Raw genomic sequence first — 16737 nt, 5'->3', positions numbered from 1 at the left:
CTGTTTCTTCTTGAGTCAGTTTTGAAATTTTTTATCTTTTCAGGGACTTGTTCATTGCAACTAAATTGTCTAATTTGTTGGCATAAATTTGGTCATAACATTCCCTTATAATCCTTTTAAATTTCTGTAGGGACTGTAGTGCTATCCTCTCCTTCATTCCTGGTTTTGCTAATTTGTATTTTCTTTTTTGTTGGTCAGTCCAGCTAAAAGTTTGTCAGTTTTACTGATCTTTGCAAAGACCAAACTTTTAGTTTCATGGATTTTCTCTATTATTTTTCTGTTTTCTATGTTATTGCATTCTGCTCTAATCCTAATTATTTCCTTTCACTGGGCTTGCTTTGGGTTTATTCTGTTATTTTTGCAATTTGTTAAGGTTGGAGCTTAATGATCAACTTCAGACCTTTTTTTTTTTTTTAACACAGATGTTTAAAGCTATAAATTCCCCCCCCCCAAGAATTACTTTATCTGCCACCTACAATTTGATATGCTACATTTTCCTTTTCTCTCTGTCCAAAATATTTAAAAATCCATTGTAGTTTCTTGACTCACTGGGTATTTAGAAATATGTTGTTTAATTTCCAAATATTTGGGAATTTTCCAGGTTTCTTTCTTGCATTAATTTCTAACTTAATTCTATTGTAGTTGGAGAAATTTTCAGTCCTTTTAGATATATTGAGATTTATTTCATGGCCTAACTTATGTATGCTAAAGAATGTTCCATGTGCCCTTGAAAAGAATATGTATTCTTTGTTGGGTGGTGTATTCTATGTATGTGAGTTAGGTAGAGTTGGTTGAGAGCGCTTATCAAGCCTTCTATATCCTTGCTGATTTTCTATCTAGTTGTTCTCTCAGTTACTGAGAGTGGGGTAATGAAATCCATTATTGTTAAACTGACTATTTATCCTTTAAAGTCTGTCAGTTTTTGCTTCATGTACTTTGAGAACCTATTGTTAGCTGTATATACATTTACAATTGCTGTATCTTCCTGATATGCTGATCCTTTTACCATTATGAAGTGACCCAATTTATCTCTAGTAATATTTCTTTTCTTAAGCATATTTTGTCTGAAATTATGATAGTTACTCCAATTCATGGTTATTGCTTGCACGGTAGTACAGAATTAAGGTTTCCATAGATCAAAGAAAAGACGGTCCACTATTGTATCTTTTCTTTTGACTTTGGAGATTGAGATTCTAGTCACCCCATTTCTTTGTAGATCTGGGAGAAAGATGTTCACTTCCCTTCCAAGGGAAATAAAATGGCAGCTGCCTCTTGGACTCTGTTCCAGGTCTTATAAGCAGATTTTAGAAAATCTTCTCTGTGATGAGAAGTTTCAGCAAACACACATGCACAGGTGCACACATACACATACACACTCTCGCCCAGAAATCATCAATTCTAGTCCCTTCATTCACGTATGAGAAAACTGAGACATAGATCATCAGTAACCCACCTATGCAGCTTTGGCAGAATCAAGACAAGATTTCATCTCTCAATTCCTATTCTGGTGTTCATTCCATTCCATCACTCTGATAAATTATTCTTTCAAGTCCTCAGTATGAGTGACAACAGCTGCCTGCTGCAATAACCTTTTCTATTAACAAGTACACTCAAGTTGGAATAGATTCAAGCCATGGTGATCAAGGTGTGTGTGCCTGTCTCTCTTTCTGCCTTAACCTTCCCGTACTAAGACTTATTTGTGTTCATTTCAAGAGGCAGGGCAAGTGCTATCATCCCCTACCCATCTGATCTTCCACACTTGACTCAGTTCGCGTACGTATGTCATCCCTTAGCATCTGTGGGGGGCTGGTACCAGGACCCCTTGCAGATACCAAAATCCACAGATACTCAAGTCCCTTATATAAAGTGGAGCAGTATAGTCGGCCCTCCATGTCCGTTGGATCTACAGTATGCTCATAGGCTTCTTGCATACAAGAAGAGGAGATTCTGTATAAAATCAAATTGAGAAATGTATTCCACTGTAGTTCTACCAGTAGCTGGGTAGCCTTGGGAAAGTACTTAAGTACTTAAGTAGCCTTGGGAAAGTACTTAAGTACTTAGTTTCTTATGTGAAATAAAATTACTTTATCTATCTCATAGGGTTATTCTAACTATTAGATGAGATAATTTATAAGGAAGTACCTAATCCAGTCCTTTTTACTGACGGTGTTTTGTTATTTTATATAAAGACAATCCAAGTCCTTAACACTACAGTAGAAGAAGAGAGGGCTAATCTTTTAAGGTTTTCTTGTTTGCTTTGTTTTGATCAAAGAACTGCCATGATAAAGAACCTGGTCAAGGTTATGTATTGTAAAATTGAGCGTTATACTTATCATAGACCTGAAGTTGCTCATTGGATTATACAAATATGAGTATAAAGTATTAAAAATATGTGCCTTTCTGTGTTTTTATATGGCAAAATTTTCTGTGTGCTCCTTTTTGGAAAGGGTATTTCAACCAGTTATAAACTGCTGCTCCAAATTATGTGATAATTTAGATCAAGGTCATTATCAACCCAGATGACCAAATCTGAAAAATATTCTCATGTCAGAGGCCTTGAAGAAAGAATACTCTAACGGGATTAAAATGCCTTGCAAAGAATTATAACGTGAATAGCTCAAGAAATCTTAATTTGTAAAAGGTCACAGAGTTACAAAAAACATCGCTCATTTCAACTAATTAAATGAAATTTTAGTTAAACGGCACCTTTAAATATTGGTACTGCAGCTGCGAGTGCATTTAAATAGCATTTACACAGATATAATTAGCACAATTAAACATGGGTAGAAGTGGAAACACCATTCTTAATTATATTGATATAATCAGTTTTATTAATGCTTTATAGCAACAAAAGTGACATCTGACAGTAGCACACAATTCATGACAGAACCTAATATTAAGCATTTTAGCATATTAAAGAATCTAAAGCTAGGTAATTGGGGAAAGAAAAAAGTCAAATAGAGTTCTTACCTGTGACGATACCATAGTTGGGAGGTTCAAGAATTACTCCATAAAACTGGATGATGTTTCTGTGACTGAGGACACTGAGTATTTCTGCCTATACAAAAATCAAATACAAAATTGCATAAGATTTCACATTTATAAAAGTCTCATAAAATAGGTTTCCTATTCAATTTTCTTTTACATACATTTACAAAGATGTATATGTGCTCAACAAGTATGTGATGCTGATAAAACTCTGTCTTTGGCAGCACTCTTGACAGATTAAGAATTTATATATTGAAGCTTTCTGAAAAATTTAAAAAAGAAGTGGGGTTGAACTGGCGGCAGAAGAGGTGCTTACTAGCAAGCTGGCATGACTGACAGTGGAAGGGGATGACTAAAGAGGGGAGATGCCACATTTATTTACAGTAAAGGCCCTCTTCCTAAAAGTCAAATACATTTTTTCCTGCATAATATTTCTTTTGGGAGACTGCAACAAGACTGAACTTCTGTCGGTTGGATGAGTAGTCATGACAAAATTACGGCAGGGTTTCTTAACTATTGCTGGAATAGGTTCAGGTAATACCTATTGATATTATTTATCTAACCATTTATTTTAAATATATTATTGCTCTCATACCATATGCAAAGTACTGTAAAGGACAGACACGTGGATTTTTGACCTTCAGTGGTGATTTTATAGGGAAGCCATACTTTACACTGTGAAATGTGTTAATTATTAGAAAACTGTACTGCAGAGTGTCATGGTAAAAAATACTGTTTATTAAACTTAATTGTTTTAAATTTATTTATTTATTTATTTATTTATTTATTTATTTATTTATGGCTGCATTGGGTCTTCGTTGCTATGCATGGGCTTTCTCTAGTTGCTGCAAGCGGGGGCTACTCTTTCGTTGGGGTGCACAGGCTTCTCGTTGCAGTGGCTTCTCTTGTTGTGGAGCACGGGCTCCAGGCCCATGGGCTTCAGTAGTTGTGGAATGTGGGCTCAGCAGTTGTGGCTCACGGGCTCTAGAGTACAGGCTCAGTAGTTGTAGCACACGGGCTTATGGGATCTTCCCGGACATGGCATGTGGGATCTTCCCGGACCAGGGCTCGAACCCCTGTCCCCTGCATTGGCAGGTGGATTCTTAACCACTGCGCCACCAGGGAAGCCCTAAACTTAATTTTTAAAATGAAAAATAAAAGAGGTACCACAGTGTATATCTGCTAATGTCTACAGGAGGATGTTCTCTAGATTAAGTAAATCACATGTAGTCATTAAAATTTTATTGCTTTTGTGGAGTTAAAATATGGCTAATCAAGAGTTAAAAGTACAATTAAAGAAAGTCAGCAATGAATAAAAATGGAGAAGCCTTGGTCATAAAGGAGACTCCCCTTTGGGAATTTGCACATTTGTTATACATTTTTCTTTTCATAGTAGGAGTTGAGTTTTCATTTAAAATGCTGTGAAACTTGTTTTGAAGGTGGTGTGACTAGATAGAAAACAGAAGGTTGAGGGTTGACAAGGGGTCAATGTGGGAACAAGAGAAAGGAACATTATTTGTGATTGGATGAGACATTTATCAAGGTTGATTTGACAGTTTTTTCTTTTAGTAATATAGGTGTTGAAGGGAGCCATCAAAACGATTCCTTAACATTCACTGAGCATCCACTGTGTGTAGAGGTTCTGTATTCATCAAACAACCTTCTCATAGTTTAGTTTTCCAAGTAGAAAGAAAATGCATTAATTGAGTAATAAATACAATTATTTATCCATATGACAATTCTATTTCTCATTAAATAATCATAAATGACCTTGGTTGTAAAAATAGAGTTCATGTGAAGTTTGGAAATCATAAGCCCTCTATTTTTTTTTTTAATTAATTTATTTTATTTATTTATTTTTGGCTGCACTGGGTCTTCATTGCTGCACATGGGCTTTCTCTAGTTGCGGCGAGTGGGGGCTACTCTTTGCTGCGGTGCGCAGGCTTCTCATTGCAGTGGCTTCTCTTGTTGCGGAGGACGGGCTCTAGGCATGCGGGCTTCAGTAGTTGTAGCACGTGGGCCCAGTAGTGGTGGCTCACGGGCTCTAGAGCACAGGCTCAGCAGTTGCGGTGCAGGGGCTTAGGTGCTCCGCGGCACGTGGGATCCTCCCTGACCAGGGCTCGAACCCGTGTCCCCTGCATTAGCAGGCGGATTCCTAACCACTGCGCCACCAGGGAAGCCCCAAGCCCTCTATTTTTAAGTGGCAGATCAACTCTTTTGTGAGTAAAGCGTGAGAGTTCAATGTGAGGAAGCATTAATGTTGGGACTAGTATTGGTCAAAATAGGGGACTGTTATCCTTTGGTATGTTTTGGTATATTCTATGGAATATCTAAATCCTGTGACCATTAAAAATGTTTGTAACAATAAAGAATAAATACAAGAATATTCTGAATCCTTGGAGAACCTTTTTATTTTATTTTATTTATTTATTTTTTGCTCATTGGGTCTTTGATGCTGCAAGCGGGCTTTCTCTAGTTGCAGCGAGCGGGGGCTAACTCTTCGTTGCGGTGCGCAGGCTTCTCATTGCAGTGGCTTCTCTTGTTGCGGAGCACGGACTCTAGGCACGCGGGCTTCAGTAGTTGTGGCTTGCGGGCTCTAGAGCGCAGGCTCAGTAGTTGTGGCGCACGGGCTTAGTTGCTCCGCGGCGTGTGGGATCTTCCCGGACCAGGGCTTGAACCCGTGTCCCCTGCATTGGCAGGCGGATTCTTAACCACTGTGCCACCAGGGAAGCCCTGGACGACCATTTTATAATTCAACACGACATGGGATTTTCAGTGTTCCAGCTAGTTTTCATGCTTATGTTTAAGATACTGACAAATTATACCCTGGAGAGAGAATTTCTCTTTTCAGGTATTGGTAAGCATGTCTAACAGCTCTTTAGTAGGCATATGCTAATGACAAAACAACAACTATTATCTTGTGTCCCTTTGTTGTGCTCGTATTTTAATTTTTTTACAGTTATAAAAAACTCTTGCAGTATGATTTGCAAGTAAAAGACATTTTTATGGAATAAGACTTTAGGTTCCAATTTAATAAACTAAGAATTTGATTTAACATCTTGAAAACAACATGCTATTTTAGAGTGCTGTACTAGTTTCATGGAAATGGGCTAATAATAAGCAGAGGTAGATTAAATAAATAAGTGGTATTTGCAATAAATGAAGGTCAAGTGACACCATGTTAGCAATTCAAACAAGCTCCAACAGAAATACCTGGGATTAACTGAATTACTAAAACCTGTACTTGTAGCAGCCAGTAACTGATAGCAAGCGTATGTATTATGTAGATTTGCCTTTATAGGCACCTGCTTGCCAACAGTTCATTAATGGAAATTGCTGAAGTAAATATGCAGCAAATAATTTTTCCTTAGATTGTTGTTTTCCACATTTAAATTCTGGGATACTCTAGCAAATGGCCTGCACATCAAAATAATGGATTAGTGGTTTTAAAAAGTTCACTATTAAAAAGGAAACATAACAATGACAAAGGCTAAAATAATGCTCCATTGTACCGAAAAATGTAAATATCTTTTTACACTATTAAAACAAAAGATTTTTAGTACATATAATTTGATGAAAGTTGTTTATTTCTGTTATATTGATTTTATAGTTGCATTTTTATTTAACTGAAAAATTGATTTTGATTTTATGAGCTATACACAATAAAGAGTTAATTCTTAGGTTTATGTTTACTCAAGTTACACTGAAATAATAATTTTCGTCAACACTGGAAGTCCAGATGACTTCATTTTTCTACACAATGTGTTTACATTTCTGTTTGCAAAATGCTATTGTAAGAATTCTAACAGATACTTGTATGCGGACTCACAGCAGCATTATTCACAACAGCCAAAAGGCAGAAACCACCCAAGCATTCATCAAGTGATGAGCAGATAAATAAAACGTAGTATATAAATACAGTAAGTATTATTCAGCCGTAAAAAGGAAGTAAGTTCTGATACTTGCCACAACATGGATGAACTTTGAAAGCATTAGGCTAAGTGAATAAGCCGAGCACAAAAGGGCAAACATTGGATGATTCCACTTATATGACATATCTTGAAGCTGGCAAATTCACAGGTTAGAAAGAATGTAGATTAGAGGTTACCAGGGACTGGAAGAGGAAGAAATGGGGAGTTATCACTTAACATGAAGAATTTCTGTTTGGAGTGATGAAAAATTTTGGGAATAGATAGTGGCGATGGTTGATTACAACACTGTGATTATAGTTAATGCCACTGAACCATACACTTAAATATGGTTAAAATGACAAATATTATGCTGTATGTATTTTACTACAATACAGATTTTAAATGTTTTAAAAATGTTATTCTAGACTTTTGCAGAGATGAATGATCATAATCTATTTACTAATAATCCAAGAGTTACACAACCCAAGGTCTAAACATCTTTGGGGTAAATAAGTAGTTTTCCAGATTAGGACGTGAGGATTTAAGGAAAGACCGGGACAGACAACAGCAATTTAAACTCACGCTCAAAGATTCTCCATAAAATAAAGGATCCCAATGTGACAGACAAGTGGAGTAACCACAGGTCTATTCATAAAAATGTCTAGTAGTAATGTCCTTATCAGAGCACACAGATGTCTATACAGCTATTGTGTTTGCAGTAAGATATGTGACTGCTCCCACTGTTTCCAGTCGGGGCTGGTTTCTTCTTCCCTCCCTCCCTCCTTATTTCTTCACAGGAAAATTTATCAGGGATTTGGGGAGGAGGTGGGCACTCTGTTAATTTTCTTTCAACTGGCATTTCTAAGCATTTATGTGGGGAGATGACCCATTAGCTCAGTTGGCCATGTTTCCAGAACTCGACCAGCAGGTTCCAAATGGCTGATCCAATCACAGAGAATAAGAGAATCTAAATATCATAATTTAACTAAATTTACTAAGTATCATAATTTAACTATATTTAAGTTTAGGGGGTGGTTAAGTTTTAACATCCTTCCTTTAAAGTACTTTCAACAGTTTTATAGTAAGGTTTTAAGTTAATTAGTATCTTCATCTTCAGAGCAATCCCTTTCCCTCTATTCAAAACTTTTCAACCTAATCCCAAATTTTAATTTGTCTCTTTAATTTTGGAGAGCTACCATAGAACCCTTAAAGATTCTATGAGTTTTTTTCTTTTAGTTGAAGTACAGTTATTTACAATATTGTGTTAGTTTCAGGTGTACAACAAAGTGATTCAGTTATATATATTTTTTCAGGTTATTTTCCATTATAGATTATAAAATATTGAATATAGTTCCCTGTGCTGTACAGTAAATCCTTGTTGCTTATCTATTTTATGTATAGTAGTTTGCATCTGTTAATCCAATACTCCTAATTTATCTCTTCCCCTCTCTTTCCCCTTTGGTAACCATAAGTTTGTTTTCTTTGTCTGTAAGTCTGTTTCTGTTTTGTATATAGATGCATTTGTATTATTTTTTAGATTCCACATATAAGTGATACCATATAATATCTATCTTTCTCTCTCTGAATTACTTCACTTAGTATAATATTCTCTAGGTACATCCATGTTGCTGCAAATGGCAATATTTCATTCTTTTTTATGGCTGAGTAATATTCCACTGTATATAAACGCACGCACGCGCACGTGTGTGTGTATATATATATATATATGCCTCATCTTCTTAAACCAGTGGGCACTTGGAGGGTGTTTCCATGTATTGGTTATTGTAAATAGTGCTGCTATGAACATTGGGGTGAAAGATTTTGTGTTTTTAAAGCTTGTTTTACATTTTAAAATATTCCATTGATACAGTCTGTATGTATTTATGTGATAACATATTAAAAATAAAGTTGGGGGCTTCCCTGGTGGCGCAGTGGTTGAGAGTCCGCCTGCCGATGCAGGGGGCACGGGTTCGTGCCCCGATCCCGGAGGATCCCACGTGCCGCGGAGCGGCTGGGCCCGCGAGCCATGGCCGCGGAGCCTGTGCGTCCGGAGCCTGTGCTCCGCAACGGGAGAGGCCACAGCAGTGAGAGGCCCGCGTACGGCAAAAAAAAAAAAATAAAAAAAATAAAGTTGGGTTCACTTCTTTTTGTGAAAGAAAGATACCAATGGCACTCTACTTATCACTATAAAATCAAAGTAGTAGTTTATGAAGACCCATATCATGAGGCTGGCAGGCTCTATTTACATCTTATATTAGGAACAAGCTTTTCTCCCTGGTTGTCAACAGCTCTTAGCCGCTACATAGCAGCAGGACTGTGTCTCACAGGGTCCATCTTTCTGCCTGTGGTGTGGTACCGACCACAAAGACAGTAGGTGTAAAAAAAATCCAAGGTACACTCTACTGTCCACGAGTGTCAGCTGCTCCTCCTTGCCCTCTGGTGTGTGGTATTTAAAACACTCCTGATTTCTGGAGGACCCTGATTTCTCAGGTCCTCACCAATTCCAAGATTCTATGATTCCATCAGAGTATGATAGTAAAAGAAAGAAAAGTGGCTCATCCAATCCTTCAAAAGGAAGCAGTCTCCTTACTGCACTGTGCATTCAAGGTCAAAGGCTCTCTCCAAAGACAGCTCTGTCTCCAAAGTATCAATCTGATCCAGGATCATTATAGTCCCCCAAAGTTCAAGAAGATATGAGATGAACCCACTTTTTTTAAAAAATAAAGAAGAGAGATGGGGAAGAAATAAAATAACATATTGATTGTGGTTATCTGTAGGTAGCAAAAAGAATCATAAATGATTTTAAATTTTTATATATTTCCCAAATTCTTTACAATAAGCCTCTATAATTTTTGAATCAGAAAAAGTAATACATGCATGTTATATGTAATATATATGACTAGAGCATATAAATATAAAAATATTGATTTGCATGGAAATTCTGATTTTCCCTGAGGATTGGGTCAGGAAGAGATAAAACTCTTTCCTTACCTCCCCAGAACTACCCTAGGTATATAAAAACTAGTTTAGTTAACCTCTGAGTTATGAGTTTCTCTTGATATGGCTCCAGAGCAAACTAGTGTTCGCCTGGGTTATTCTTGAAGAAGGCCATGGGCTCTGAGAGGCCATGAGACAAAGGTGCTGGACACTGAGTGCACCTATTCAGAGTCTGGCTCAGTGTTTTATTAAATGATCGTCCTTCCTCTCCCTTCTGACATTTGCTCCTGTGGCCCAGTGCTCTCGAGGGAAGCCTTCCCTACAAAGCTCATCTTGCACCATGTCTAGTATAATACCACATGAGGGAGAAAGGTCAGATGCTTTATATACTGGAAGTACTCAATAATATCTGAAGGGTGGATGAACAAATAGTATTTGATGATAATGATATCAAATGTGTTTAAGTAATTGCCATGGTAAGAGTTCATGTTAGGTAAATGTTTACTCTGAACAGGATAGTAAGAAGATTAAAATGCCTGTGGGTGTGGCTTTGCTTTAATATTCATTCTGTTCTTTTACATGCATAAGGGTTACTTAAGGGTATTATTTTATAAGAATGACAATCAATTATACAACCATAGTAGAAGCCACATGGAAATTTATGTTCACCAGCTCATTATTGATTTGAACTTTCAGAATGAAGACTTGGATGGCTACAAGTTGCCTCTTGCAGGCTCTGCCATCCACGACAATCAAACAGGCAAAATTTCTTGACCGCTCTTCCCTGTTTGGCTATTCTCCAAGCATGCCCTCATTGCACTTTTTCAGATTCAGAACGCAGAGGCTTGCTTAGTCTTAAACCTTCCAGTTCCAGTTTTCTACCCAATGCATTTTACCATTTATATTTCCAAAACTCACCTCTGCAATCAAGTCCACACTTTCCATACCCACTGTGGCAGACACTCCTCTACCACACACTGAAAAATGGAGCCCTGATTCTCAGGAGTGGGGCTACATTTCACGAAGGTTTCTTTCTGTAGACTGAATGTGTTCCCCTAAAATTCATATGTTGAAACCTAACCCCAAATGCAATGGTATTTGAAGGTGGGGCCTGTGGTAGGTGATTAGGTCATGAGGGTGAAGCCCTCATGAATGAGATTAGTGCCCTTATAAAGGTGACCCCAGAGAATTCTCTCATCCTTCCTTCTGCCCTGTGAGGGCACAGCAAGAAGATGGCCATCTGTGAACCAGGAAGTGAGTTCTCACTAGAAACTGAATCTGCTAACATCTTGATCTCAGACTTCCCAGACTCCAGAACTGTGATGAATAAATGTTTGTTTTTATAAGCCATCCCACCTTCAGTATTCTGTTACAGTAGCCTGAATGGACTAAGACAGCCCTCTTCCTAGGCTTGGGCTAGTACCACAAAACTCTACAACAACTGAACCAGGCCTCTTATGAACAGGAGGGGTTCGAAAAGACAACGCCACTGGTCTTCTCAGAACAGCACACCTCTTATCATTATCCCCACAGAGCCCAGAACTATCGGACTTAGCAGTGGAATGTAAGGGAAAAGGGGAAATTCTTGATTTAAAAACTCCTAAGACAGTAGTATGTTTACAAGTCTATAAGGTCAAAATATCTGGCTCTTTCAGGCAAGAAATGGGTAGACCTTCCCTTCCCTTTTAACTCTTTCAGGCTCTGATTATAAAGATAACTGAGGCAGAATGTTCACTCTCAGTAATCAGAAGATTTACATATCAGATCACAAGAACCAGGGTCAAGAAAAAGTTGTTTAATTCATTGCATTTTTACTCCAAGAGTATCATGGCTAGAGGCATTTTCCTAAAATAAAAATTTGATTCTTACATGTATGGCAAGGTGGAAAACCAGCCCCCATTCCTCCTAAAAACTCAGTGCTATAGAACAACTTTAAAAGTAGGCTTGGATGATTCTCAATCCTGTATTTAATCACCAGAGTCATACCCAGGTCATGCTCTTTGAGTCATTTTCGGCTTAATGAGACTCATTCAATAACATGACAAGCAGCAAACCTCTCAGTTCTGTACATTCTCTTTCAAATGCTGCCCTTTAGGTATTCAGGGAAATAAAGAAGGATAAATGAACTGAATTCAGGTTCCATAATATAATACAGCCTATATTCCTCATGACATTTGATGTCATGAAATCTTTTCATTGGAAGAAAAATGGCTAGAAATACTAAGAAGGAAAAATAAACAAGTCATTCTGCTCACTCTTCATGAACAGTCAAGATGGAGCCATGTGGGATGCATTACAAATGTCACCGGTACTGGGAAGTCTAAATTGCTCAATGGTTTTCCTGATGGGTTGCAGCAGACTCACCACATGCAGCTGCTTGGACAGCAGCCTAGGCTCCCCTCCAGGGATCAGGCTGCTCTCTAGTTAAGTACATACCCAACTAAGGGCAGACTAACCTGGCAGGATGGAAGGGTGACTAAAACTGAATGAAATAAATAGTGAAGATTTAAGGATAGGGATTTAAGAGATATCTCCAAGGCATAAAAAGGCTAAGAGACTTTAGATTCTTCATGCTCACAACAGAATGTCACTGTGATGACATGAAAACGTAAAATATATTATAAACAGCCTGTATTCAGTTTGGGTGACAAAAGCACATTCAAGCACCTACCCTTCCACTAAACAACTTACGTAACTTGGTCAAAGAGATCACTTGGGGCTAAAATTACACAGAAAACCTCCCCAAAGAAAGCCCTTGAATAAGACTTGAAGTATGAACTAATGAAGGATTAGGCTTTTTTTTTTTAATGAAAAGCAATATAATTTAATCAAAACCTAGATTAGGCGAGTGAAAATGTAAATTCTAATTACAAAATAGATGGCCCTGGAGCCACCTGCTCACCCTGGACCTTGTTTTCTTCCTAGAAAACTACTTGGTTGGACAAAATTATCTTCCAGGTTCCTTCATGCTCTAAATTTCTTTCCATTTCTATAAAAAAAAAATTGATGCATTATTAACAGTACTTTATTCAGAGTGGGTGCTCAATAGATATTTGCTAAACTGAACTGAGGTAATTAACTGTGGTGTGTTAGGACATCCTCCGGAGTCAAACAGGCTGAAGCATGAGTCTTGGCTATGCCACCAATAAGCTGGGTGACTTAAAGGAAGTTATTTAACCTCTCTGGGCCCGTCTCCTTAAGGGAGAACAGAAATCCTACCCCAGTGTCTAGCAAATACTAGGTGCTTATCCAATGCTAATTCCTTTCTCTGAAGGCTTTCCCCTTCCTTTTTAATCAGTTCATCATTCAGAGTCAAGTCAAGCTTACGAGCAAAGATCAGATCTCTTCCAGCAGTGGATTACACTTTCGTAATTGGTTTGTATTAGTTAGCTTCATGTATTTATTATATTTGACTTTGTTTATCTGTGTTTTTACCTAAATATAGCACTTTAACATTTTCAAAGCACTTATGTTATTTGACTCTCACAAATAAGTTAGATATTTTTATCATATTTAAGACTTAAGAAAACTGGGTCATTGATTTGATTTGTGCAGGCTCATTTTTTTTCCAGGAGCCTCGTAAACGTCAGTAATAAAGTTTGCAACTAGGTCTTCTACTTCTGCCTCTTTTTATAAATTTCCACCCCCCTTTAAAAAAAAGTCCAATAAAATATGAGTCCTTTCATCTAAGTATATATTTTTAAAAATTTATTTATTTAGTTGTTCTTATTTTTGGCTGTTTTGGGTCTTTGCTGCTGTGTGTGGGCTTTCTCTAGTTGGGGCGAGCGGGGGCTACTCTTCATTGCAGTGCATGGGTTTCTCACTGCGGTGGCTTCTCTTGTTGTGGAGCACGGGCTCTAGGCGCATGGGCTCAGGAGTTGTGGCACGTGGGCTCTAGAGCGCAGGCTTAGTAGTTATGGCGCCTGGGCTTAGTTGCTCCGCGGCATGTGGGATCTTCCTGGATCAGGGTCGAACCCGTGTCCCCTGCATTGGCAGGCGGATTCTAACCACTGCGCCACCAGGAAAGCCCTCTAAATACTTTTTATTAAAAGCTGCCCTTGCTCAAAGAGATTCCAGTTTGCTGACTCCTGAATAATAACAGTTAGGATGTACTAAGTGCCTAGTATGCCAAGCGCTTTATGTAGACTGCTTTTGTTTTTTAATGTTTCCATTTTTTTAAACATCTTTATTGGAGTATAATTGTTTTACAATGGTGTGTTAGTTTCTGCTTTATAACAAAATGAATCAGCTATACACATACATATATCCCCATATCTCTTTCCTCTTGTGTCTCCCACCCACCCCCCCATCCCACCCCTCTAGGTGGTCACAAAGCACCGAGCTGATCTCCCTGTGCTATGCGGCTGCTTCCCACTAGCTATCTGTTTTATATTTGGTAGTGTATATATGTCCATGCCACTCTCTCACGTCGTCCCACCTTCCCCTTCCCCCACCTCTTCCATTTGTTTTTATTTCAGTTTGCAATCTTCTTCTTTTATGTTGAAATGTTTTATATTTGCTGTGAATACATTTGCTAATGCTATTTAATGACTTAGATCAATCTAGAGAACTAAAGCATAATATAAATGTAATTTTAAAATGCATACTTTTTTTTGAGCAGAGGTACTTATTTACCTTTATTTTGAATGTATGTAGTATGAAGAAATTAAAGAAATGGAAGGGGTAGTTAAAGAACTTAATGACAATAATCATATTTTAGAAAGGTGAGTAATGCAAAAAATCATTCTACCTGGTGATTACATACGCAACTGGTAGCCTAACCTTTTAAATCCTCACAGCAAACCATGAGCGAGGGCCCTTCACTATCACCCTTCACTAGGCACAGAGAAATTTTCAAACTTGCCTAAGGGCACAGAAAATGGCAAAGCCAGGTTTTTAACACAGGTTGTCTTATGTCAAAGCTCTGCTTTTAATCACTAAACCATCTCACTTTACTTTACAAACCTAATTTGAATGTAGAACGGAACGTTAGTTTATAGAACATCCAAAAATTACAATAGGCCTAGAAAATTGAGAAGTGTGAGAAACAACTCCTCATCAACTCCCCCTTAGGGTCTTGGCCACTGCCCCCACTGCAAGATTTCCATACCTTCCTGACACTCAACTGTGCAGGATCAAGTCAAGAACCAGGATCTAATTCCCGCAGGCACTAGGCCATGAGGCCAGCCAGGAACGACCAAATTGATAGCTAATAAAACCAGTTAATTGCACAGCATGAAGCACCCTCTCTCTATGCAAAAATTACATGGTTAGGAATCTTGAGCGACTCTCACAATCTGATTAGCTAAGTGCTTTATAATATTACTCTACAGTGCAACAGAGTTTGATTATTTACATCCCATAAGAGAAATGTTTGCTACATTTATTATGGAAATCTGAGAAATCATTTAGAAGAATTCAGGCAAATTTAATTTTTAAATAGTCTTGAAAAGTCCTTTCACATCTTGTAGACTCCAATTAGACAGTATCTTGAATACCTGGATTCTTCAGCTAAATTAATGATTTCACTATTTCTGGGCTCTGTCAGCATACTCAAACAATAACTAATGACAAAGGCATGTGTGTGATATCTGCCAGACTATTGAGTGAAAAAAAAAGTACCAAATCCCAACAAATATATAGTAAAAATAATCTGGAATTATAGGCTCTTAAAATCATTTCTCCCCTAAAGGTCTGATGAAGAGATAACCTCCACTTAAGCAAACCCTCCAATACTAATAACTATCACCACCTACCATGACAGTCTTTCCTTCCACTAACCTTCATGTTGAAATCTAAGTCTTTCTTTGTGTTCAATAGAGATGGTGAAAGATAACATCTGAAAGCTAATTTTTATATTACATACATTATACATTTTCCTAAGCCTAAAAATTTTAATTCTTATCAATTTCTTGACATATATTATTTTTCAATTTTGGCGGGTTATCTTTACCTAAGTTTATGCAAAGACATCAGTGATTCTGAAAACATACTTAAATAATTAGTATTAGGTACAGCCATCTGACTGAATGTATTCACTTTTCAGCCCAATATTGGGATATGTCGTAAACTTGGTTACCGTGGCTCTCCTCAAAACCATCTTTATATTCCTTCCATCTAAAAGAAAATTTTTGATGTTCTTTTTAGTTCAATCATATAAAGTTATAATTTAAGTATAATGGTCTCAGTAAAAGGAATATTTGTGATTTTCCTGAACTGGTTCGTTTTTATCCCATTGCTCAACAATCTATCATGTTACATTTTTCAAGTTGATTGCTAGAAAGCTTAGACACAAATTTGTTGCCTATATCTAGAAAGTACAAAGAACCTCATGAGTGTGTTTTTATCATACTAACTTCATTCCTGTTTTCATTTTGTTTTTCTACCATATTTTCCGTTTGTCCCATTTTCCTACTTTAATTTTTTTACATCTCACAATTTGCATTTTTATTAGCTGCCTTAAATCGTTTTTGTTTTTTTTTGCGGTGCGCGGGCCTCTCACTGTTGTGGCCTCTCCCGTTGCGGAGCACAGGCTCCGGACGCGCAGGCTCAGCGGCCATGGCTCACGGGCCCAGCAGCTCCACGGCATGTGGGATCTTCCCAGACCGGGGCACGAACCCGTGTCCCCTGCATTGGCAGGCGGACTCTCAACCACTGCACCACCAGGGAAGCCCCTTAAATCGTTTTGACAACAAGGTCATACAATAAAATAGTATTCTGCAGTGTATCTCAAATTGGAGTCCTCAAGATAAGATGCCGGGGTCCACAGATAGATCCTTGGCAGCCCATCAAGTGAAAACTCAAAGAAACACTGGTCTAGTCGAAGGGTTACCTCTTGGTTACCTATCTGTGCACACAGATACTATTTCCTTAGCTTTTTCTCCTCCAGCAGGCTTCACCA

At 37.9% G+C, this 16737-nt stretch overlaps 1 protein-coding gene across 1 annotated transcript in view; it reads right to left on the bottom strand.

Annotated features, from left to right (window-relative positions):
- Window positions 1-16737, bottom strand: part of MAP3K20 (mitogen-activated protein kinase kinase kinase 20) — a gene marked incomplete at its 3' end in the record, with an annotated part of 157939 nt that overhangs the window by 84967 nt on the left and 56235 nt on the right. Inside the window, exon 2 of the mRNA XM_079710341.1 lies at window positions 2971-3058. Coding sequence (XP_079566467.1) covers window positions 2971-3058 — 88 coding nt within the window. The remainder of the gene's footprint in view (window positions 1-2970; window positions 3059-16737) is intronic.

The sequence above is a fragment of the Hyperoodon ampullatus genome (assembly GCF_949752795.1).
Source record: "Hyperoodon ampullatus genome assembly, chromosome: 8".
NCBI classification, from domain to species: Eukaryota; Metazoa; Chordata; class Mammalia; order Artiodactyla; family Ziphiidae; genus Hyperoodon; species Hyperoodon ampullatus.
Note: the sequence above shows the minus strand (reverse complement) of the source record. Positions and strands in the feature narration are given on the sequence as shown.